The 23,758-nt window shown below is 34.7% G+C and overlaps 5 protein-coding genes and 1 long non-coding RNA gene across 7 annotated transcripts; 4 read left to right on the top strand and 2 right to left on the bottom strand.

The window, feature by feature from the left end:
- Positions 1-689: 689 nt before the first annotated feature.
- Positions 690-3,577, top strand: LOC111794517 (U-box domain-containing protein 13-like). 2 transcript variants are annotated; one of them, XM_023676560.1, is made up of 3 exons: positions 690-812; positions 1,432-1,548; positions 1,804-3,577. In XM_023676560.1, the coding sequence occupies exons 1-3, from the start codon at positions 693-695 to the stop codon at positions 1,915-1,917; spliced, it is 351 nt and encodes a 116-aa protein (XP_023532328.1). In that variant the 5' UTR covers positions 690-692; the 3' UTR covers positions 1,918-3,577. The 2 variants fall into 2 exon arrangements, with proteins under 2 accessions (XP_023532328.1, XP_023532329.1); XM_023676561.1 differs by having other exon boundaries at positions 1,789-3,577.
- A 1,226-nt stretch (positions 3,578-4,803) lies between these two features.
- LOC111794468 (dof zinc finger protein DOF3.6-like) lies at positions 4,804-6,191 on the bottom strand. The gene is made up of 3 exons (XM_023676501.1): positions 5,969-6,191; positions 5,479-5,845; positions 4,804-5,396 (listed from the first exon to the last, which is right to left on the bottom strand). Exons 1-3 carry the CDS (start codon positions 6,017-6,019, stop codon positions 4,933-4,935), a joined length of 882 nt encoding a protein of 293 aa, XP_023532269.1. The 5' UTR covers positions 6,020-6,191; the 3' UTR covers positions 4,804-4,932.
- Positions 6,192-11,763: 5,572 nt separating this feature from the next.
- Positions 11,764-14,034, bottom strand: LOC111794467. Its single transcript, XM_023676500.1, has 2 exons — positions 13,699-14,034; positions 11,764-13,175 (listed from the first exon to the last, which is right to left on the bottom strand). The coding sequence occupies exon 2, from the start codon at positions 12,891-12,893 to the stop codon at positions 11,988-11,990; it is 906 nt and encodes a 301-aa protein (XP_023532268.1). The 5' UTR covers positions 12,894-13,175; positions 13,699-14,034; the 3' UTR covers positions 11,764-11,987.
- Positions 14,035-14,953: 919 nt separating this feature from the next.
- Positions 14,954-17,545, top strand: LOC111794532. Its single transcript, XR_002815106.1, has 2 exons — positions 14,954-15,206; positions 17,316-17,545. It is a non-coding gene; the product is annotated as an uncharacterized LOC111794532 (long non-coding RNA).
- LOC111794433 lies at positions 15,200-17,464 on the top strand. Its single transcript, XM_023676446.1, has one exon. The coding sequence runs from the start codon at positions 15,617-15,619 to the stop codon at positions 17,123-17,125; it is 1,509 nt and encodes a 502-aa protein (XP_023532214.1). The 5' UTR covers positions 15,200-15,616; the 3' UTR covers positions 17,126-17,464.
- Positions 17,546-18,908: 1,363 nt separating the features above from the next.
- On the top strand, positions 18,909-23,557 carry LOC111794437 (CRAL-TRIO domain-containing protein T23G5.2-like). The gene is made up of 7 exons (XM_023676452.1): positions 18,909-19,154; positions 19,531-20,131; positions 20,708-20,868; positions 21,509-21,604; positions 21,915-22,171; positions 22,582-22,802; positions 22,916-23,557. Exons 2-7 carry the CDS (start codon positions 19,790-19,792, stop codon positions 23,294-23,296), a joined length of 1,458 nt encoding a protein of 485 aa, XP_023532220.1. The 5' UTR covers positions 18,909-19,154; positions 19,531-19,789; the 3' UTR covers positions 23,297-23,557.
- Positions 23,558-23,758: the final 201 nt, after the last annotated feature.

The following is a 23,758-nucleotide window of genomic DNA, read 5'->3' as shown; positions in this document are numbered from 1 at the left end:
AGAAGAAGGACAAATTGGGCTTTACATAGCATTATGGCCCATTATTATCGGCCCATTGGCCCACTAAGCTTCAACCAAGCAGGTAGACGCCCAAAAACATGGTACATTTACCAATTGCACCCTACGCTGAGAAAATAATTAAATAAATAAATAAAAACAAATCAGAAAAGAAAAAACTCAAAAATGGGAATTTTGGATAATAATTAACATAAATGGGAAGATAATATAATTATTCTTTTAATTATATTATTGTTATATAATTAATTACATAATTAACTAGGGAACCAAATAAATTAAAATAAAATCATGAATGTGATGTGAGAAACTTAAATAGAAGGGTAAATTGGTAAAAAAAAAATAGCCAAAAAAATCCACCAAAGCTAAAGTTAAAACATAGCATTGTTTAATTAATGAAATAAATAAAGTGTAAGTTATATTATTAAATCTATGGTTATAAAGTTCAAAATAATGAAATAAATTAAAAATAATACTTATAATATGAACTTTTATTTATTATATAAAAGCAAGGAAATTTTTATTTTAATTTTTCATAAAAAAAAAAAACTTAGTTTTAAATAAAGGGTACGGTTGGAATTAAGTTAATGTAAGAGGGATAAAGAAGACAATAAATTAATCTATAAATTCTCCGTTTAAAATGGCAAATAATTTTTTTTGTTTTATAACAATTTTCAATGTGGGATATGAATCAGGCGCTGCCGAATGATACCGTGAGAGCTCTGGCGTCGTTGAAGGAAGCTCTGGATTCGCCCAAGGAGTTGCTTAGACTTGGGAGCGAGGGGAGCAATTGTCTGGTGCGTTTACTCCCATTGTTTGTGTGCTATCTGTTTAATTAGCGCGGTCTGTTCTGCCTTGCAATGTTGTGAATGGATGAATTTCGTTCCGATTCAGTGTTGAATCTTTAATTGTTTCGGATGTCTATTTGGCTGAGTGGAAAATGAAAAAAAATGATCGCAGATTATCTGCTATTGTGATTTTCAGAGCCTACTTTCGCTTCCATTTGTATCCGAACAAAACATTTTGCTTTATATGCTTAGGCTATAAACGATGTTTCGATGGACATCTCAACCACACTTTGCTGATGCCTTCAATTCGATTAGACGACGTTCGCATTGCAGCTGTTATCTCGTACTTGCACCTTGTATATTTACGTATGATGCTGATTACAATGTGATTCACGATTGCTCTAGATTTTACTCGTATGTAATCTAAACTTGGAATTTTGGTTTTGTGTGGGATGATATGAATTAGGTTCTGTCTAAATTTCTGCCTTTATTCTCAATTGATCATCATGATTTTGCTGAAGATTGGGAAAATGTATGTGAGACAAATCTCGGCAGCCGATCAGATTATTTCTTTTTTTATGCTCTATATATTTTTTTGTTCTAATCTGTTTTTTGATTCGAACTTCAGGCCTTGGAGAAAGAGCAAAATTTGAATCAATTTCACAGGATGACAGCAAGACTAGAGAAAGCTCTGAATGAAATTTCACATGAAGATCTTGATATATCTGATGAAGTTAAGGAGCAGGTAAAGGATTTTATCATTGCGCTTTTTGTTCTTAATATCTTTGAAATGGTTTTCTAGCTGCTCTCGACTGTTGAAAGATTATAACTTAGAATCTTTATCGATTGAATTCTGTGCCATGGAAGTAGAAGCTAAAGAATTAGGGTATAGCTTCAGACTTTCTATCAAGAGACCTGATAGTTTAAAGTATTTTGAGGTTTGAATAAGCTATTAATGTTTCATACCGCTGTTTGCATATCTAAGTCTTTCTGAGTCCAGGTTGAGCTTGTTCACTCTCAATTCAAAAGAGGTAAAGGAAGGATTGATACACAAGATGCCCTGCTGTATGTTAACCTCCACTCTCTCTATAACAACAGCAAAGGGATTGGGTGAGAAGGTGGAGGTAATGGATATAGCTGATCGTACTCAAGTGTCTCTTGCTTTACATGAAATGGTTTCAGCTAGCAATGGAGATCCAGGGGAGAAATTTGAGAAAATGTCAATTCTATTGAATAAATCATGTGGCCTTTGCTGAAGCTGGTGCAATCCCTCCCCTTGTTGGCCTCCTTTGGACAACGAACCTCCTCACTCAAGAACAGGCTGTGACAATAATAAGAGAAGTATCATGTCCTGTAGGGCAGCACCTGGCACAGTCCATGAGCTGAAGTCGGGGAGTATGGAAGCACGTGAAAATGCTGCAGCCACTCTTTTCAGCCTTTCTGTTGTCGACGAATATAAAACAACGATTGGTGCATCGGGAGACATTCCGCTGTTGAGGATTATTGGGAGTGTGTCCCGCATTGGTTAATTTAGTGAAGATCGTGGGTTTATGAGTGGGGAATACTATCTCGATTGGTATGAGGCCTTTTGGGGAAGCCCAAAGCAAAGCCATGAGAGCTTACACTCAAAGTGGACAATATCATACCATTAGTCGATTTCATTGCAACAGGATCCCCTAGGAACAGGGAGAATGCAGCTGCAGTTTTGGTGAATCTTTGTGCAGGAGACGAGCGACATCTCGTGGAAGCAAAGAAGCCCGGAGTGACTAGTTTGCTAGTAGATTTGGCATAATATGTCACAGACGGGTAAGCGGAAAGCAGCACAATTGCTCGACCAAATAAACAGGTTTACAGAGCAGTAGAAATAGGCCAAGTCACAGTTGCTGCCACCACCTTCCACCATTGGCAACGTCGGAAGTTTGTCGAGGATTATTGGGATGGAGTCCTACATTAGCTCATTAAGAGGATGATCATGAGTTTATAACTAAGGAATACATATACATTGGTGTGAGACCTTTTGGAAAAACAAAAACCAAACCCATGAGAGCATATAGTCAAAATTGACAATAGCATACTATTGTGGAGGTCCGTGGTCCATAACATGGTATCAGAGCCATGCACTTAATTTAACCATACTAATCGAATCTTCAAGTATCGAACAAAGAAGTTGCTAGCCTCAAAGGTTTAGTCAAAAGTGACTCAATCGTCGACCAAATGGTGTATTTTGTTTGAGGACTCTAGAGAAAAAAGTCAATCCTCGATTAAGGAAAGGTTGTTTGAGGGCTTCATAAGTCTTAAAGGAGGCTCTATCATGTTGAAGATTGTTGAGAGGGAGTCCACATTGTCTAATTAAGAGGATAATCATGGATTTACAAGTAAGGAATATCATTTATGCTTGAAGTGAACAATATCATACCACCTGTGGAGGTTTGCTTTTTACGAGGTTTTTTCTTTCCCTTGTGTTTCCCATTAATGGGTTGGTTTCTTTCTGTCATTATACACATGGAAGAAAAGGTAGTCTAGTTGTTCATGGACAGTTTGAAAGTGGAGAAAAGCACATAAAATTCTGTGCCATAATTGGGGTTGATTGGGGGGTGGTGTGTGCAGTTTGAGTCTGCTTGCTTTCCTTAGTTTTGGCTGTCACCCATTTCTATACACACACTCTCTTCTCTTCTATACTCTGCCACTCTCCCTTCTCTTTACTTTCTTTTACTTTCCCACTTTATTCCCTTCCTTTGGAACACCACTTCCAATTCCCTCCCAATACCCCCATATCAAAAACCTTACTCTTATATATATATATATATATATATATATATATATATATATATATATATGTATGTATAATCACCATGCATTCATTAGAGTATATAATGGAATAGCTAACCATTAATACATTGTCCTTATCAAACCTAGGGAGAGGCTGTCTTCTATACTCATTTCTATCGCTCCTACTTTTGTTTGTGTTTTTTTGGTAACCAAGTATCCTTAATATCTTCCTACACTTTTGTTTTCTATATCCTTACACTTATATATAGAGATTTTATTTAAGTTGTGCTGAGATTTATTTTAAATAGAGTGAAAAAATCTTTTTTTTTTTCATTAGATTAAATGGGACTAGGGATAATATTATATTTCTGTCTATCCGGATCTCTCCCAAATCCTCGTCCTACCTTACTTTTTATATTTAAATATATAACAAAGCACAAAATTAACTTTTATATATATATATTATTTATTTACTTAATATATAAATAAATATTTTTTTTAAGGATGGTAATATTGAAATTTTATATTTTAGAAATTAGGGTGAGTATTATATTATATTTTTAGTGTGAAATGTTAATGTATTTATTAGGATGTTTTATATTATATAATATAAAGTATTAATTAAAATTTCTTCCAAATGAATATTATTTGTGTATATATATATATATATATATATATATAACCTACTGAACTTGATCTTTTCACATTAATTTTGAGAATCTCCGTCCGACCTCTGTGAAAAAATGGAGATTAAAATAGGTAACAAAAACGGAGACGAAGTTTTTTCCATTCTCGTCTCTTGATAGTAAAGCTGTAAAATTGATGATGAAAAAGTGGGGTAAAAGGAGACTTATTTTCTTTACCCATCAATCTTGTTATATGGGAACCACCGTTAAAGACTAAAAAAAGCATTCACCACAACTTTCTCACACTACATTTTTTCTCACTCCTCTCTGCCATTTAATTGCTCCACATATTCTTGTACAGTCAAAAGGGGATCAGTTTCGTAAAAGATGAGATCGGTAAATGGAAATTAACTGAAATTCTATCTTTGTAAGAGTTACTTTGAGGGTATTTTTGAAGTTTTAAGGATATTGATGAAACAAAACTCTACCGTATTCTATCAAAACCTTGAACCTTGACGATAAAGATATTTTTGAAACCCATGAACCTATTTTTTTCATAACATATGATATAACATTATATTAAAATATGTGACATTAAACAAATAATTTGATACCCAAAGAAAAAGGAGGGGTTTTTCTTAAAATAAGAACACGGCAAACCAAATTTAGAACATCACGATATTGACTCTCTACATTTATTTTTGTTTTTTTTAAGGTTACATTAACATAAATTCTTACAAAAGATGGCTGCTTGAAGATGAACTGATAGCTGATAAATCCGTCCATGAATTTTGATGATCACATCCCCAAAAGTGGCTGTTTTGATCCGCTGGTCGTAAGAAGTTCGATAAAATTCCTTGTTCTTGTTCTTGTTCTTGTTCTTTGTTTTTCATCGGAATCCTAAAAAAGGGTGTCGAATTCTGAACTTGTTGGTGGCAACCAAAGTTGTCGACTTCGGTTTGAAGGTTTTGTGGGTAAGCAGTGGCGGGAGTCGGTGGTTCGAGTCCGGCGATGATGAACGGCAGTTGTTGCTGAGAACGCTGCCATTGCTCCAATTCCCTGCCGGAATTTGTGTTTCCGATGTGAATTCCGGCGAAGTTTAGGGCTGAGTTGTTTGCTCCAAAGCGAGAGAGAGATGGAATTGAAGGTAATTGAAAAGATTGTGATGGGAAATGGCTCTCAATTGTTCTTGAATTTCCTTAAATAAATAATTCAAAAACATTTTTTTTTTATTCAAAATTCAAAAAATTTAAATCAAAAGAGATGAATTTGACACTTACCCATTTCAATTTGAGTAGCAATTGGAGACTTAGATCGGTTAGATTTCTTCTTCTTCTTGTTGTTCTTACGAAACCCTCCACCGACGGGCACATTTCTAAGAGCGCCGCCACGGGTCCAGTACCGCCGGCAGGTTTTACAAAAGTGTCTCGGCTGAGTAAGGCTGTAATTATTGAAATAACAGAATTTGGTGTTTGTAGAATCACAACGTGGGCATTTTAGTGCCATCTCCGGCTGCGGTACCATCGCCAACCTTGCTCGGTACGCCATAGAACCCGGTCGGGCTCCGCTGCCACGAGCCGCCGTTGGCTGAGGAGGCAGCATGAACGCCGGAAGTTGATGCTGATCATTTCCTTGTGGCTGATTTGACTGATTCATGAATAGAAATCCAAAAAAAAAAAACAAAACCCATTAAGCAAATTGATCACTAAACTCCGAATTTAACCCGAAAAACAGAAGAACACGAAAGACTCGAAAGAATTGAAAGGTTACCGGTGGCCAATTCGGCAGATCGACGAAGATTGGAAGAGAAGAATGAGCCATTTTCAATGAAAAAGAATGGATCTTTGAGAGCTAAAGGGAAGAGGAAAAAGGAAATTAAAGGCAAAGGCAAGAGGGGGAAGAGGGGAAACCCTTTAATCTCTCGCAATTTTCTTTTGATATCTTTTTGTTTTTATTGTGAAGAAAAAAAAATTAGGGTTTATGAGGGGAGAAAGTTTCGTGAAAGTGCAGTAAAGATACAAATTAGTAGTGATTCTCGAATGATTCGTGTAGAATTGAACTTAGATTACGTCACTGGTTGGTAACAATCCCACCTGAAGCATGGTAGATTCAGCTGTCTCAACTTAATTCGAGACACGTATGGGTAAAAAGATCCTTAAAAAAAGTTGTTTTTATCTATGACGGTCTTGACTTAATTTAGATATATAATGATAGATACTAAGTGGGGTCAGCTTGCAAAACCTAAACGGTAACATTTTATCCTACTTTCATAGGTAAACCCTAATTATTGATCGTAGATTGTAGAGTCACTTTTTTTTTAATTATATAGGACATGAGAAAATTTAGAGATGTCGTGTTTTAATTAATGGATAAGCACATAAATAAAAAAGTTATAGCTTTTACTTTTTAACTAAAGTTTATATATATATATATACCGTAACGGTTCAAGTCCACCGTTAGCAGATATTTTGTCCTTTTCAGGGTTTCTCTTTTGGGCTCCCCTTAAAGTTCTTAAAACTCATCGGCTAAGGAAAGGTTTTTATACCCTTATAAACAATGTTTCGTTTCTTTCTCCGACCGATGTGAGATCTCACAATCCACCTCATTCGAGACGCAGCGTCCTCACTGATACTCGTTCCCTTCTCCACTCGATGTGGGATTATATATATATACTTTAAGAATTAAAAAATAAAAATAAAAAAATAAATAAATGTGGGGCTTATTTGTCTTGTAGCTGTCTTTTAGACCCATTACAAAATGTCACTTTAAAATTGTGGATGGCAGATGCTTTGGTTCCTACCTCAATTAATTTCATCAAGAATAATTGCACCCAAGATTATCCATCTTTTTCAATTTTTTTTATTTTTTATTTTAATAATAATAAATAAATTTACTTATAATATATATATATATATATATATATATAGACCATATCCAATTTGGGTAGGTAGTTGAGAGAAAAAAAAATGGCTTTTTATGGTCCAAACATTTTGAATGTGTTGGATACAATTTGTTCAATTATTTGTCTGTTTCTTAAGAAAGAAGAAAAAAAAAAGCGTTTTTTCAACGAAACGAGAGAGAAGAAAAAAAACCCTAGCTTCGTAGGGAGCATGAGCATGTAGCTGCCTCTACAAAAGATCTCGGGATGGCATGATTCGGAGAATCGAGAAAAGAAAACGAGACAAAGTAGGTCCTTACCCATCAATCATTTATATGTAATAAATTCAACTCACCAGCAATTTTCATGGAACTAATGAACATGGTGTTTAAGGAATTCTTAGACACTTTTGTCATAGTGTTAATCGACGACATTCTGGTATACTCTAAGTCAGAGGCAGATCATGAAATACACTTAAGAAAAGTCTTGACAATACTAAGAGCCCAGCAGTTGTATGTCAAGTTCTCTAAGTGTGAGTTTTGGTTGTCTGAAGTTGCATTTCTGGGTCACGTGGTGTCAAGCAAGGGGATTACAGTGGACCCAGCTAAGATAGAAGCAGTGATGAAGTGACCACAGCCGACCACAGTCACAGAGGTGAGGAGTTTTCTAGGGCTAGCTGGATATTACAGAAGATTCGTTCAGGACTTTTCCAAAATTTCCTCAACGCTAACCCAGTTAACCAAACAGGGCAAACCCTTTGCTTGGACTCTAGCATGTGAACAGAGTTTCCAGGAACTCAAGAAGATAAACAAAAAGTCTTTCACAATGATACGATGGAATATGTGTAGATTTATTATGTTTGTACGTTACTACGTGTATTTTCACCTGACACGACTCTGTTGTGTGGACCGTAAAGGAAAATGACAACTTTCCTCACTCTTACCATTACGATTACTAGCATCGTCAACATAATTTCATGGTAGGGGTGGGGCGGGGCCTATCGGGTTCACTTGCTTCATCTTTGGATAAAAGGGTCGATAATAATATAGTTATACGAGCGAAAGTAAGAGAGAGAAAGAATAAGTTTTGGTTCATCACGTAATGCATGGGGGTGGGGTGGGGATGAGGTACCAAATAAAAAAGGAGTAGTGGCTCAGTGCGGTCCATCTTTCGTGTTTCCTTTGACCATCCCACCAACACACTCAAATCTCGTTGGGTCCGTATGATTTTAAAAGTTATCGTTTTTATTTGTATGATTGGAGTTTAGTTTTATTTTTTTAATCGATCGCATATATCGTGAGACAATTTAACGTCATAGTTAATCATATAAAAATTAACTAAAAATTGCTTCGATCACGACATTAACCAGAGAAGAAGACCCAAATCATAGACGTTTTGACCACAAAATTGTTTTTCTAAGATAGTTGTGGCTATCCGAACCTTTGCAACCACTGACCATACCTTGACAGAAATAGACATGGGGCGAGCTGGCTGGAATTGAACAAATTTCATGAGGAGCACGGGAACCCAGAGTTCATGAATTTTCTAAGAGATTCGTGATGATTTTCATTGATGGAATTTTCTTACTGTAATAGTTATCAAAAGCCTATACACACACTGTGAATTTACGGTGATACCCTTAATTGGACTAATTCCGCACTTGATGGAGTTAATGAACAAAATATTCAAAGACTGTTAACTTGTTCGTGATGGTAGCTACTTACAAATTTTAGGAGTGCTCGTGACCTCGATTAAATGGGATTTAGAATATAATTATACGTCATTTTACTATAAATGAATAATTAAAGAAAATATATTTGTAAGTAATTTTAATAAATCCAAAATCAAATGGTAACTGTGGTAAAAAAGGATGAATTTAAAATTAGAAGAAAAAAATATGGGCCCGATGTTTCCTTATGGCCCATTTATCTCAACTCAGTCCATTTTGGGAGGCTGATCCAATTCTCTATTGGGCTTAGGCCCAAAAACTTCTCTAAAACATGGGCCGTTTTCGTGGACCGACAGGCAACAAGCGGAGCCCAGTTTTGTTCGTGAAACCTTCGATTCATCGTACGATGGTTGCTTTAATAATTGTAAATCATGGCTGTGTTTCATTGTCATGATGTTGTGTTCCTATTTATCACATAATTAGATTCACACGTTTTTCCTTTTTAAAATCTATAATTTTTAAAAATAATGAAACTCGCGAGAATCTCAAAAATTTTAGTCTCGAAACATTTATATTTGTGTCTGAAAATAAGAGTGGTCGTGAATTGAACTGGAACATTTTTTTTAGATCTAACCTAAAAAAAAAAACCAATTTTTTATTTTTAAATTAAAAAAATAAACAGGTAAAACATCTGTTTGATTTATTTTCAAATATTCAAATAAGATTTACCCTACGGGCTAGAAATACTAACTTCATTTGTAGGGAGAAGCCCAAAGCAAAGCCATGAGAGCTTATGTTCAAAGTGGACAATATCATACCGTTGTGGAGAGTCGTAATCTTTATAGATAAGAAAGTATATGATACATTTTTTAAACTGTATATTTTTATAAGTTGAACGACCAATTAAATACAAAATTAAAATTTAAACGAACAATTAACACGAAATAAATATGTAATTTATTATTATTATTATTATTAATTGTTAATGTGTTAGCTTGATCTTAAAACAGGAATATGGGAATAAGATAATGATAAATATTATATTAAAAAAAAGAAAAAAAAAAAAGAAAAAAAAAAGGAGGGGGTAGGATTCGAACTTGATAAGTGGGGATGGAATAATAATGGAAATGGGGTCAGCCCAATGAACCAATTAATTGACCCTTTACATTGGACCACCTTAAACTGGGCCCCACTCTTTGTTCCAACATGTAACCATGTTCTGTCTCGGTCTCCCCCTCTATATTATTACTATTATTATTTATTTATTTATTTATTTATTTATTATTATTATTATTATTATTGGCCTTTTCAATCAAATAACCCACAGAGACAGCTAACTCAGTGTCCTTCGTTTCAACGCTTCCACAATAACATTCTTTCTCTATTTTAATTACTTTATTTTTTAAAATATATATTATTATTTTTTTTTTTTTTTTGGGTCCAAATATTTTTTTTTTTAAATTGCAATCAAAAGGATTCTGTTGGTAAATAATCCCATTCTTTTTATTATTATTCTTTTTTTCTTTAGTCTAATCACTCTATTCTTTTATTATTTTTGTTTCCACATTAATTAATTAATTATTTATTTATTTATCCATTAAATTAAATTTAAATTACTTCCAGTCATGGATATGATTCTCAATCAATAACGGTAAAATGTAATATGAAGGCAAGAAAACTTGTTTAAGATTTAAACGGCTTTACCAACAAAATTGATTATGTCTAACTTTAATGATTCTAAACATACATAAAATTGTAAGGAAACTTAGTTATTTGTCACTTATTAAACTTTTTATTTTTTTTATTTTTAAATATACGGACTAAATAAACACGGTCTTGTTTGTAATTTAATATAATATTATTTAATTTAAAAACCACGCTACATTATCTTATTGTTAGGGAAAAAATCAATTATATTTCTAAAATTTTGGGTTTTATTAACATAAATCTTTTTTATATTTATATTTATATTTTTCTAAAAATATATTTACCAATTTGCCCACATACAAATCAATATTATTTTAGAACCTAATAAATAGTATAAATTAAATTGATATATATTAAGTTTAGGAGTAGAAATTGATTTTTCTCTTATTTTATTGTGACATTTTTAAAAAAGTTTCAAATTGCAACGTTATTTATGGTAAAGAAAGATACATGTTTGTTTTTTTCTCTCCCTTTCAGTTAAAACGGTCTCTGTCCTTTTTTTAACTGTTTGTCATTCAATTTTGAATTTCATATACGCCAAAATGACTGATGTTTACATTAATTGTGAAGTTTTCATTTACCACGTCAGCATTTAATGTTTTATATTATTTTCAAACAATTAATTTTTTTATATTTAGTAATTAAAACAATTGTTAAAATTCAATACAATTTATTAAAAGATTAGTGGAATTTCTTGCATAGATATTGATAAAGTGATGATAATGAGATGTGTTTATATGTTAAAATAATAAAAATTGACGATAAAATTTTAAATACGATAATTATTTACTTTTTATTTCTAAAAAACTATAATTATTTTCTCATCATTTTTATATTACAAGTATCGTATTTCTTTTTCTAAAAAAAAAAATTATCAAATTTATTTGAAAACCACATTAATTTTATTTTTCAAAATTGTTTTAAAACAACATAGTTAAAAAACGTAGTTAAGAAATAAACAAAAATTAATAATTATAAGCTTGCTTTTTAAAAAACTAAAAATTAAATGATTATTAAATGATTTATCCATTAGTTCAAGGATTGGAATTAAATTCAAAATTTATTATGTTAGAATTTAATTCTATGAAAATGAAAGTTCAATATTTTTTTTTATTTTTAATTTTTAGTTTGAAAATGAAAGAAGATTCTGATTTCATGTGTGACCAACAATAATGAGAGAAATTAAAGAAATAGATTTTATTATTTCAGGAAAATAACGGGTTTAAATTGTAATTTAACAATGAATGCAAGTGTTCTCTCACTACAAAAACTGGGGGGAAGTTAAATCTAGGAAAGAACAAGAGTGTGAAATTACCAAAAAGGACAAGCCTTTCAAAATTACAATTAATTCACTAAATTTCATCAACATTATCTTGGGTGTTGAACAAGACAATGTAATAATAATTGGGTTTTGTCGATATCCGAAAGAGAGTGTCAGATTTCCAAAATTTCAACAATTAATTCACTAAATTTCAATCAAACCTGTGAAGAACTTGAAGAACTTGAAGGGAACGATCAAATTCAATCATAAAGACCTATGTAATGAAAACATGATCAAATCTACGGCCTGAAGGAGGAGAAGAAGCTAAAGGAAGAATCTGTGAAGAACTTGAAGAATACTGTGAGACATAATGATTTTGAAGCTCTTTCTCTTTTGTACAACAAACCTCATCATCTTCTTCGTCTTCAGCTGCAGCTATGGGGTTGGAAATGGCTGGAGTTTCAGGATTTTGAATCGACCCACCATTTTTACAAGCTTTTTTCTGAGATTCTTCCATCAATCTTCTGTACAGTTTCTCTTCTGCTTCCCTTAAGAATCTAAATTTTGGGGGAGGTGAAGATATGAGCCTGTTTAAATCGAAATCTGTTGATGATTCAAAGAGTGGGTTTATATTGAATCCATGGTGTTTGAAAGAACTCAAGGGAGAGGGTGGATTGAATGGAGGAGAAGGCAAGGGAGTGAGAAATGGAGTATCAAGAGCTAAGATAAGATCACTTAAGCTTCTTGTTCTTGATCCCTTTCTGCTTCGATCTTCTGATTCTAAATCTTCTTTGGTTTCCTCTTTAATGGTGAAGAGAAATCTTGGAGGGCCTGCAAGATTATGCAGCCTCATCAGCTCTAACTCCACTCCATCTTCTCCTCCAGATGATTTCAACAACAAATCCTTGCTAGAACCGATTTCAATGTCCGGTTCTTGGTTTCTAATTTCTGGATTTCTTAGGGAATTGTTGGCTTGAATTGAAGAAGAAGAAGAGGAACTCCTTCTCCAGCAAATTAGATGGAAGAACTCCTTAGCATAACTGGTGAATTCATCTTCAACCTCTGAGTTAAAGCTTCTCTTCTTCCACCATAACAGATAGTAAAGCTCGGCAACAAGAGCAAACAGAAGGCACCCGAAAACCAAACTCAATCCGATTCCTAATCCACTGAAAGAAATCATATCCCCTAAATTGGGAAGAATCTCATATCGCCGCCATTAACAATCAAAACCTCAAATCCAATCTCTCAAAAGGGAAATGGAACTCCACAATCTAAAACCTCATAAGAACAGGACAAGAAATCGACGAAATCCCTAAATTCAGCGCAATAATAACCAAATAGCCTCAAGAACAGTGAACAGAACAGAACAGAACAGAACAAAAGAACGCTTCAGTGTAATGGAAGGAGGAGTAGATTCAGATTGTTGCCTGAAACATACGCAATCGCAATTCCAGAAATGTTCCTGAGAGAGAATAACGCGTAATGAAAAGAACTCCCAAGCTTTCCAAAAGAGAAATGGAACTCCACAATCTAAAACCTCATAAAAACAGGACAAGAAATCGACGAAACCCTCAAATTCAGCATAATAATCACCAAATAGTCTCAAGAACAGTGAACAGAACAAAAGAACACTTCAGAACGTGTAATGAAAAGAGGAGTAAATTCAGATTATTGCCCGAAACATACGCAATAGCAATTCCAAAAATGTTCTTGAGAGAGAATAACGCGTAATGAAAAGAAACTCCCAAGCTTTCCAAAACAGAAATAGAACTCCACAATCTAAAACCTCATAAAAACATGACAAGAAATCGACGAAACCCTCAAATTCAGCGCAACAATAACCAAACAGCCTCAAGAACAGTAAACAAAACAGTACAGAACAAAACAACGCTTCAGAATCAGTAAGATTATTGCCTGAAACATACGCAAAAGCAATTCCAGAAATGTTCTTGAGAGAGAATAAGGCGTAATGAAAAGGAAGTTACCTTTAAAAAGCGGAACGAATGAAGGAGCAGGCACGATCAACAGATGCGAACAAAAATCCGATTCATATTAATTTCAGAAAGAAATCATCCAAAAGATGAAGAAGAAACGAAGCCCACAGAGATTAAACTAAGAGAATTAGGGGAATTTTGGAAGAGAGTGGAATGAAAGAGTAGTATGTGGGGGTTGCTTGGATGGCAGCTCACATGGGTGGGTTACCCAAATGCGTGTAAAACCAACTTTTATACTATTTTCTTTTTTTCCCCATTGATTGCCTTTGAATGCAACACAGGAGAATCCTCCTCCCTCCTCTTTTTCACCTTCCATAAATAATTTATCTTATTTAAAATTATTATATAACGTGTTTTTTTTTTATTTTTTTATTTTTAATGTAATGTATAAATTTAATTTAATTTATTTATTTAATCGCGTGTTACTTTATTTATTTTTATTTTTACACGAGACAACGATTATTAGAAGTAGACTAAATTATAAGTACTTAATTAATGTAATCCATTTGACGTTTCATAAATATTTTAAATGACACAAAAAATCGACTCAATTAATTACAATTTTACCCTCCATTTTTTATTCCACATTTTTAACGATTTTTATACCAAAAATATAATTTTAAAAATATTTATAAAAATTTAATGATTTTATTAAAACTAAAAAAATGGGAATATTTTTAAAACCATTTATATATATATATATATATATATATATATATATATATTTTTTTTTTTTTCTTCTCTCCCTCACGAGTGTCCATATAGTTAAATTCCGCGTTAAATGAAAATATTTTTACTAATTTAAATTTTGAATCTCTGGTTATTTACAAATTTTAATGTCGGTAATAACAAGTTAAATCTAGTTCAAAAGCTCGTGTCGTATTTGACTTTTTTTTTTTTTTTTTTTTTTTTTTNACAAAAAGTTTCCCATGATTGCATAATTTCATAGGTTGATTATTATTAGCATATTTTATAATTTTATAATAATTCGATTTTTCCTTTTTGGAAAATATAAAAATATATTGTAAATATAAGATGGACCAGGACATAATGGACCGAATACTGTGATGGGCCTTGGATTACGCGAGTACTAGCCCAATAATATGGACTATGAAATATAGGGCCCAATACTAAATGAGCCCATGGCCCATATGTTACATCACATTCACAGCCTCGGCTAATAAATGGAAAAGGGTAGAAAAGGGAAAAATGAAAATAAGCGCCGTCACCGCTAGTAAGCGCCGTCGTTGTTCTTTAACCTACTTCATAATAACTCCGTCGAAGTTAAGCGGTCTGATTAACGGACACCGTTATCGTTGTTGTTCTCCTCAAACTCTTCGTCACTTCTCTCTTTCTGGACTCCGGAGGGCTTTGGATTTGGAGGGGGAGATGAGCGTTGTTCTTGCGGTTTGTAAAAGGGCTCTGTAATTCTCCGCAATTGGATATCCATCGCGAAATTCGAATCTCTTTTGATTGCCCTAATTTCTCTAATACTAATTGTAAGTTGTTTCGTTTCTTTGTTCTATATTTCTCGGAATTATTGGCGTACACAAATCTTGGATAGGTTCGCTTTCTTTTTGTTTTTGGAACTCTGCTGTATGCGAATTTATTGTTTATATCCATCTAGGGTTTTGTTTTCGTCTTGATTATTGTGTTATTTTGGGATTTTTTTTTTCCCAATCGTTTTCGTGGGTTTTGTTTGGGAGTTTCAATTTTGATTGTTGAAGTAGACGATGATTTTGAATGTTGAGGTGAAATTTGGTGGTGAAAATTGTTGATTGTTGTTGAGTATGGGGTTTGATTTTATCTGGGAAGCTGGATTTGTCTGGATGTGTTAGGAGGTGGTAGTTTCTTCCTATTGGAACTGTGAGTAAATAAGGACTGATTCTGGGTTGAGCGCTGAAAGGACATGGGAGAGGATTTGTTAACGAGTTTGTCTATGGAAAATCATCACCCATCTACACTATTGTCAATGGATTCAAGTTCTATGTCTCATGAAGAACTTGAGCGAGAGTTGAATCGACCTGTTGTTCTTTCCCGACCGCCCGATATCAATCTTCCGCTTTCAGCCGAGCGCAGTCCTCCTCCACAGCCCTGGAATTCAGATCCTTTTGACATGTTGGATGTTAGTCTGGGAACCCAAATTAATGAAACTGATGCTCTTCTTAATCTGCCTAAGACTGGACGTAAGTTCTCAAAGAGACTAGACAGTGTGTGGGGTGCCTGGTTTTTCTTTACTTATTATTTTAAGCCAGTGTTGAATGAGAAATCGAAGTGCAAAATCGTTCGGGACAGTAATGGGGTTTCTGGGTTTGACAAGTCTGATCTAGACCTTGAGTGGTTCATGGTTCAACATGATATGGAGAATATATATATGTGGGTTTTTAAGGAAAGGCCAGAGAATGCACTTGGAAAAATGCAGCTCAGGAGTTATATGAATGGACATTCTCGGCAAGGTGAACGCACTTTCCCTTATAGCGTTGACAGGGGGTTTGTTCGGTCTCACAAGATGCAGCGAAAGCATTACAGGGGCTTGTCGAATCCTCAATGTGTGCATGGCATCGATTTACTTCCGTCGCCTAATCTCAAAGGTCTTGACGAGGAGGAGCAGAAAAGATGGATAGAACTTACAGGGAGGGATCTTAACTTCTCTATCCCACCAGAAGCAAGTGAGTTTTGTTCGTGGAGGAACCTTCCCAGCACAGAATTTGAGCTGGAAAGACCCCTTCCTCCCTTGAAGACCAACTTGCATCCTCCTCCGAGAAAATTGTTAAATGGGGCTAGTCTTAACCTGTCAACCCGACCAACGAACCATGTAAATGGCGGAGGGATGGATCTGTCACCAAAAGGCAACAAGCGGAAGAAGGATTTGTTTCTTCATGGGAATGATGAAGACTGTTGTTTGCTCATTAGCCAACATAATGAGAGAGTTCAGGATATAGAAATCCATCCAGTTGAACCTCCATGGTTAAATGATTTCAGTGGGGCAATGAGGAACGTTTATGGTCCTGTTACAGCTGCAAAAACGATCTACGAGGACGAGCAAGGATACTTAATAATCGTCAGCTTGCCTTTAGCTGATCTAAAACGAGTTAAAGTGACTTGGTGGAACAACCTCACTCATGGGGTTGTAAAGATAACATCAGTGAGCACAGGATGCATGCCCTTTGTGAAAAGAAACGACAGAACATTCAAGCTCACCGATCCATCACCCGAGCACTGCCCTCCGGGAGAGTTCATAAGGGAAATTCCGTTACCAACCAGGATCCCGGACGATGCAAAGCTAGAAGCATATGGAGATGAGACAGGTACTGGTCTAGAGATAATGGTGCCTAAACATCGCGTTGGTCCAGAAGAACATGAAGTTCGTGTCTGCCTTCGCCCTCATCTCGGAGCAAACGAGCTGGTGTTATCTTGAAGGAGGCACTGATCGGAGGGATATAAAGGGTGGTTTTCGGTGTGATTTCGCAAGGGCGTAGCAAAAGAACTGCTGGTGTTTATGAAATTAAAAGGGGAAATATGTTTTTAATCTATTTTTTTCCTTTGATCTTAAATACCATCTTCTACTGCCCAAGTTTATCTGATTGGAACATTATGGTTTCTTTCAGAATGGCGGCGGGCACACAGTTGTTGCTGAGAAATGTTTGTGCTGTTCATCATGAATAGATAACACCTTACACCAAGCTTAGCTTAACTGCCAGATTTAATCTTATTTATACAATAAGATTGTAAATGCATTGATTTGGATTAACTGCTACTTGATCATCATGTTTCTCTTTCTTTTTGAACCAATAATACATATTAGTTTCATCTCCTGAAACTAGCTTTGTTTTGGTTCTATGTGTTCTTAGCTACCCTTGCTTCCTTGATTGATTATTCGGGTCTGATTCTCGCATTGCGCTGTTTTTTAATCAGATTGAAAGTGCGATTAGAACATGTTATGATGTTTATAGAACCGATTTATTGATGTTCGTTAATGAAAAGTTGAGGAGATTGAAGAAGATGAGTATGTAAATTCGGTTCTGTTCCCTGCCTCCTCCACCCCAACGACCCAACATTAACCTCCTCGGCTCCGATGTTCGCGTTCCCAGCCGAGACTAATCGTAATCTGCACCATCTTCATCAAACGCCTCTCCCATAAGAGCTGCTGCTTCCTGTGAACGTTAGAGACAGCATTCTTTAGGTTCAATGTTTTGAAGGTTTTTTTGTCTTTCTAATAAGTTTGAAATTAGTATGAAATTTAAAAAATAATGGTGGAATTTTTAAATAATAAAAATTTTAAAACGAATATGTCAATTAGCAATATTTCAAATTCTTCTTATAACTAAAGATGTTCACGAGTTCCGAGTCCTTCTCCGGTCCTGGTTTTATTTTTCATCTCTGCGAAATTATCTCTGCAAAATCATCCCTACAGATTTAGGATTTATTCCTCCCTTTCCTGTTTTTATTTTTCATTCCTACCAAATTGATTATATAAGAATTTTTCTTCAACGCGAGTAAATAGTAAGGACGAGGAAACATAGTAATGACAAGGAACACATTTTTGTTATTCTACTAATTGTACCTGCACGTGCCGAAACTTGACTGAAGAAGAACTACGGGGCGTAAAACAAAAAAAAATATGTCGATTCAGGTTGGGTATACTATATTTAATTTATAATGGAACCCATAATTTTCATTTTTTAATGCGTATATATATATATATATATATATATATATATATATATGTATGTATGTATGTATGTATGTGTTTACCAACTTAATTTCTAAAAAAAATTAAAATTTAATATTATAACAATTTAACTTAAATATTAAAATCATTATCCAAAAAACTTTTAATGTTTTAATATATAAGTATAATATTTATAAGGGTTGATTGTTTTGTCTCATAATTTCATTTGAGTTATTAGCCGAAATAAATAAATTATAACATATTGAAAATAAAAAGTTATTAGCCAAAATAAATAAATTATAATATATTAAATAAAAGTATTTTGAGTTATTAGCCAAAATAAATAAATAAATATATACATATTTTTGTAACAGAAAAATAGAAATTTACTCCATTTATCTAACGGTAAGTGATTCTCACCGATCCATTCAAAGTAGATTCCACGAAATTCGAGTGTAAGTTGAAGTGAGAGTGTTAAAGGTGAGTTAAAAAGGGCAATGAATGGAGCGTGTAAGAAGACAAGTGAGCTCACACCATCCTTTTGATTCTACAAATTAGCACCTTACGCCCGATCTCTTACCTTTTAGCCCCTTTCTCTACTGAACCCAACGGAAGAATAAGGCGCCTACAGCCCACGTCCTGACCTTTAACCCTCCCGCGTCTTCCTTCTTTCTCACTTCTCTCGTCGCCATTCCGTTCACAGGCCCGATCCTACACACAAATGCCGTTCTCCGCTTAGATACTACGCCAACACTTCGCCTCAAATCAACTCCTGGTACTATTTTCCTTAATTTCGTGTTTTCTTTGCATCAATTGTGATAATTGAATGATCTGGATGCTTTGCTGCACGAATAATGATGATTTTTGTTTGCAAACGATGCCTGTGATCTTGCCGATTAAATTTCTGATTCGGAGATGTATAAACGTCAGAGGTTGTATTGTTTATGTGTGGTTTCAGTTTGTTCGTGTGCGGAAATAGGTTTATGCGTGGTTTCTGTTTGCTCTTTGAAATCCACGTTTTGTTTTTTTTGGATTCGATGTGTTGTATTTAATTCCTTTGTCTTTTTCTTCTTTAATTTAACGGTTTTAATGCATTTGATCGTCTCTTGGGGATAGGTTGACTTATGGTAATTTGATTTACGATTTTGCAGGTTGACAATACTCAGCAATCTTCATTTCTGAAATCTTTACAGTCTTGGCCTGTTCTTTGTTTTTGTATGGATGATGCATGAGGAAACTTTCTGTGGCTTTATCATCCTAAAAAAGTGCTTTTCGCAGTACTATGTATTTATTTATTTTGCGTAGGATCCCGGTAGTTTGTAGCAATTTTATTAAGGACAGACGATCATTCTCCCTCTTCAAGTTCTGCTGTTAGTAGAAGATCAGGTTGCAAATTCATAAGATTTTTCAATGGAGGACACGTTACCTAGTTCAGGATCAGGTATAGTTGGTGTTGGTGGAAGTAGAAAACCACGAGGATGCTCAATTGCCGTTTCTCACTCAAAAGCATATTCAAATAATGCTATACGGAGTGTAACTTCATTTAGACAGAGCAGAATTGTGAATGGTGCAGTTGGTCAGGTGACACTTTTCTTGCTCAAAGTTGCTGCGCTAGAGACAGTTAGAAGGTTCTCAAAGTTTAGGTGTCCTTTTGCTTGGCGAGGTCTTCAAGCTTTGCAGGTTCTTTGCTATCCACCATTTAAGTGGATTCAGAGATGGACTCCTTTCAGAGGTTTAGTCAAAGGCATGCAGGTCTGTTCTGTTAACTTGGTTAATTATGACTTTCACATCGTAATTTAGACGCAAGTCACCCATATGATCTAGTCTTTGATGAAATCTTCATTGGCCTTATCTGCTTATTATGGTTCTCACATTATTTTGTTGAGTGTAAGTTGTTGGTTTATGTTTACTTGTATGTGCAGCGTGTTTATTAAGCATGTTCCCTTTTATGTCTTGATAATGTCCATAACCTGCTCAATGGTAGTTAATTATGCAGACCCTATTCTGCATTGGACATGATAATGTGGAGTGCTTGCCTCAATTGGTTCATCTTAAATCATAATTTGAACTTGGAACGGGATGTTAAGCTAATTCCTGAAATATGCTAAAGCTTAGTTGCTCTTTAACTCAAAACCTTCATTTTCTTACCAATGTTACTTGTGCAAACATGTGCGCGATCTACATCCTTCAGTTGCTTTAGTCAAGATGGCAAGAATTGCAGATGCAGTCTCCTGAACTTTGGAAACCGATGATTCCTGTTCTTCCCATCTTAAATTCTTAATATGCTTTGTTTCTTCAGTGCATTATATATTACCTTTATTTTTCCAGATGTTGTCAAAGCCAATACTTGTACTATCAATAGCAACATCACTCCCTGATCAGACAGAGACAGAGACTGTGGGTGGTAACTCAGATGACATCAATGATTCCCCTTCATATTCTGAAATGATCTCAGAACTATCTTCTGAAAAATCTCCCACAGATGCAAGGTACTGTATTGAAATGGCACTAGAAGGCTAACTTTTACGCTTTAGATCAAAATTCTGAAAGGACCTTTGTTATTTTTACTGTAGTCTAGAAGTAGAATCAAGAAATAAAAAGTCAGTTGACATGTCCACATTTCGGTATTCAATGTATGTTATATATCTATATGGGATAGTTTAGTTCTTCCTCAACGTTAATGGCAGGTTGTTTACTTCCACGAAACATAAATGACTTAGGATATGTCAACCGATTTAATCACTGCCCCATCAATGGACAGCTATTTATTTATTTTTACTTCCACTTACTGTTAAGCTAAAAGCTCGTAGCAGATTCCCATCTTCTTTTTGTTTTTCAATGGGGGATAGACAACCCACACCTTTCTTCATTCTCCCTTATATGTATCAATGTTTTCTTCTACATTCTATTGACACTTTTTGGAAAATCAACCCTTGACATTTTCAATGTCGATATTAATATTCGATTGTAATAGTCTATTCACCATTTTCCAACATTTTGTGAATGTTCTCTCTATTTCAATGTTGATGATTTTTTAAAGAATCGTTTGTTTAACTTCTGCTCGACTTTTGGGTGTTTTCTGTAATCTCTGCACTCTATTAAATTTTAAATCGTTCACATAATTTGCAGGGCCTGTGATGAGGCTCCACAAAGTACTGAACCTGAAAGTTGGTTGGTTTCCCTTTCTAAAGAGCTGGAAAGTCAGGGTTTTAGTTTGCCAGAAAGGTAATTTCTAATTTGAATTGCTGTAGATCTTATAGCTGTTGTTGACTGAAGATGCAAGACTGAAAGTTTAGCCTTAGGACTCTGTGAATATGATGAGACCTATGTTAATATTAACAACAGGTACCAAGTATTATTTAACTTAAAAGTTCTGTCTACCTCCTATTAATTACTCTCAGTATCTCCTTTTTTATATGCCTGCTTGGTTTAACTTGACTTTGTGTGTTTATAGGTGGTTGTTATTGGTGGGATTGTGCATGAATTCATAGGCTTCCCTTTTTGCAGCTAATTACCACATTTTTATTTCATTCAGATTTAATGAAAATGAGCTTCAAAGATTCTATACAGCTGCAAATGGTGACTTTACATCTTTGTTATCTTCAATTAAGAAGACAATTCGCTGGAGAGAAAATTACAAAATACTTTCATCTTCAGAGCTTGATATGTGGTCACATATGGTCTATTGGCATGGATTTGATCTGACGGGCAGGCCTTGCCTCATCGTACGGCTTGGGCTGGCTTGCATGAGCTTGTCGTCTGAAGATAAACCCCGTTTTACCCAAGCCATCAGTATGTCTCTTAATTTTATCAATATTTAACTCCCACCGACTTCTTAGAAATCAAGTTCTCCCTTTTTTACTCAATAGGAGCCGTTTGCTTAATTTTGAGGGTGAACTTTTTCTTGATTTTTCTAATTGTGACAAAAATTTTGAAGGTTTTAGGTGCTGATAGTGTGCATTTAATTTACCTATTTTCATTATTACTAAAGGTTGACAATATTGATCTTTTAATTTCTAACAAGAATCTTGATTATGATAAATTTTTGTGTGATCAATATCCAGATTGCTGGAAAGACTATTTCTGATTTTAACATTGTTTAGCATTAGGCATCACCCTTACATTGTTAATAATATGATTTGCTTTCCTTGTTATGGTCGTTGTTTAGCGTGTCGACTGTATAATACGCTTTTTAATGGCAGTATCTCAGGTTGAACATGGGGTCGTTGAGTTAGTTGATGCAGAAAATTCCCAAATCACAGTCTTAGTGGATTGTGAAGGATTAACTCCCTTTAGAGTTCCCATGCAAATGATGAGATATTGTTCTTCCCTTCTGCAAGATCACTTCCCAAACCTTCTCGGCTGTTTGTTCGTCATTCGGCTTCCTCCCGTTGTTCGACTTCTTGCTCAAACTTCTATTCAAGTAAGATTATTCCTCCAGCTTTTGCACTTTGTTTCTCCTTGCTGATAATTTGATTATGAATCGAAGTATAATCTTGAGTTCTCCTTAAACAAAGTATGATTTATTTATATTAGATCTTGAAACCTGTTACCCGGAAAAAGTTGAAAATTGAGGGGGAGACTACATATGAAAAGGTTCTATCTGAGTACCTGCAAACACTGCCCAGATATCTTGGTGGCAAATGCTCCTGCACGAATTGTTCAAAAGTAGATTTCCACGATATACAGCGACTGGATACAAATGAGACGGTGAACAGAGAGTTGATTACTGAGGGAATTCATGGGGACGATTCGATCTTACGGTCTCAGATGTTTGAGTTCGAAAATCACTTACATGGAAACTTCGATCAGATGATAAGAACTGGAGTGATAAGCATCCTTATGATATGGGCTTTCTTTGCTGTTATTGTCAGTGCATATGATCCTGAATATCGAATCTTCTTCCCGTCGTCGTGATCGTAAAGGAAAGGACTGAGTCCGCCTGCTTCGTCTGTTGGGAGCTTGAATTTTATCTATAAATGATGCTAGTTCTGCATTTTGCAGATAGGAAAATGCATGGTGTTATTCATGTTATTGTTAATAATAATATCTGGTATCAGTTTTAGTACGTGAATTTGTTTGTAGCAGACTAGCAGTATTGGACTTTCTAAGAAAGTGTTTTTACTCCGAATAATTTCAAGTAATTGAATCATAAGAGTGACGAAGTTGGCATTATTATTTGATTTTATGTATAGTATAATGATGTGTATTTCGATTTGGGTTGTTTTTGGGTTGGATTGGGTTGTCCATCTAACCCATTTGAATATTTTTTTTGTTGGTCTAAAAAAAATTATCGGTATGTGAGCTGGGTTCAAAACGTTGTGAGACAGTTCGGTCCATATCCGGTGTGGGCGTTAGAGCAATATGAGGACCTTTCCC

This window comes from Cucurbita pepo, chromosome LG05 (genome assembly GCF_002806865.2).
Source record: "Cucurbita pepo subsp. pepo cultivar mu-cu-16 chromosome LG05, ASM280686v2, whole genome shotgun sequence".
Taxonomy (NCBI): Eukaryota; Viridiplantae; Streptophyta; class Magnoliopsida; order Cucurbitales; family Cucurbitaceae; genus Cucurbita; species Cucurbita pepo.
The sequence above is the reverse complement of the archived record's forward strand: the minus strand, read 5'-3'. Positions and strand labels throughout refer to the sequence as shown.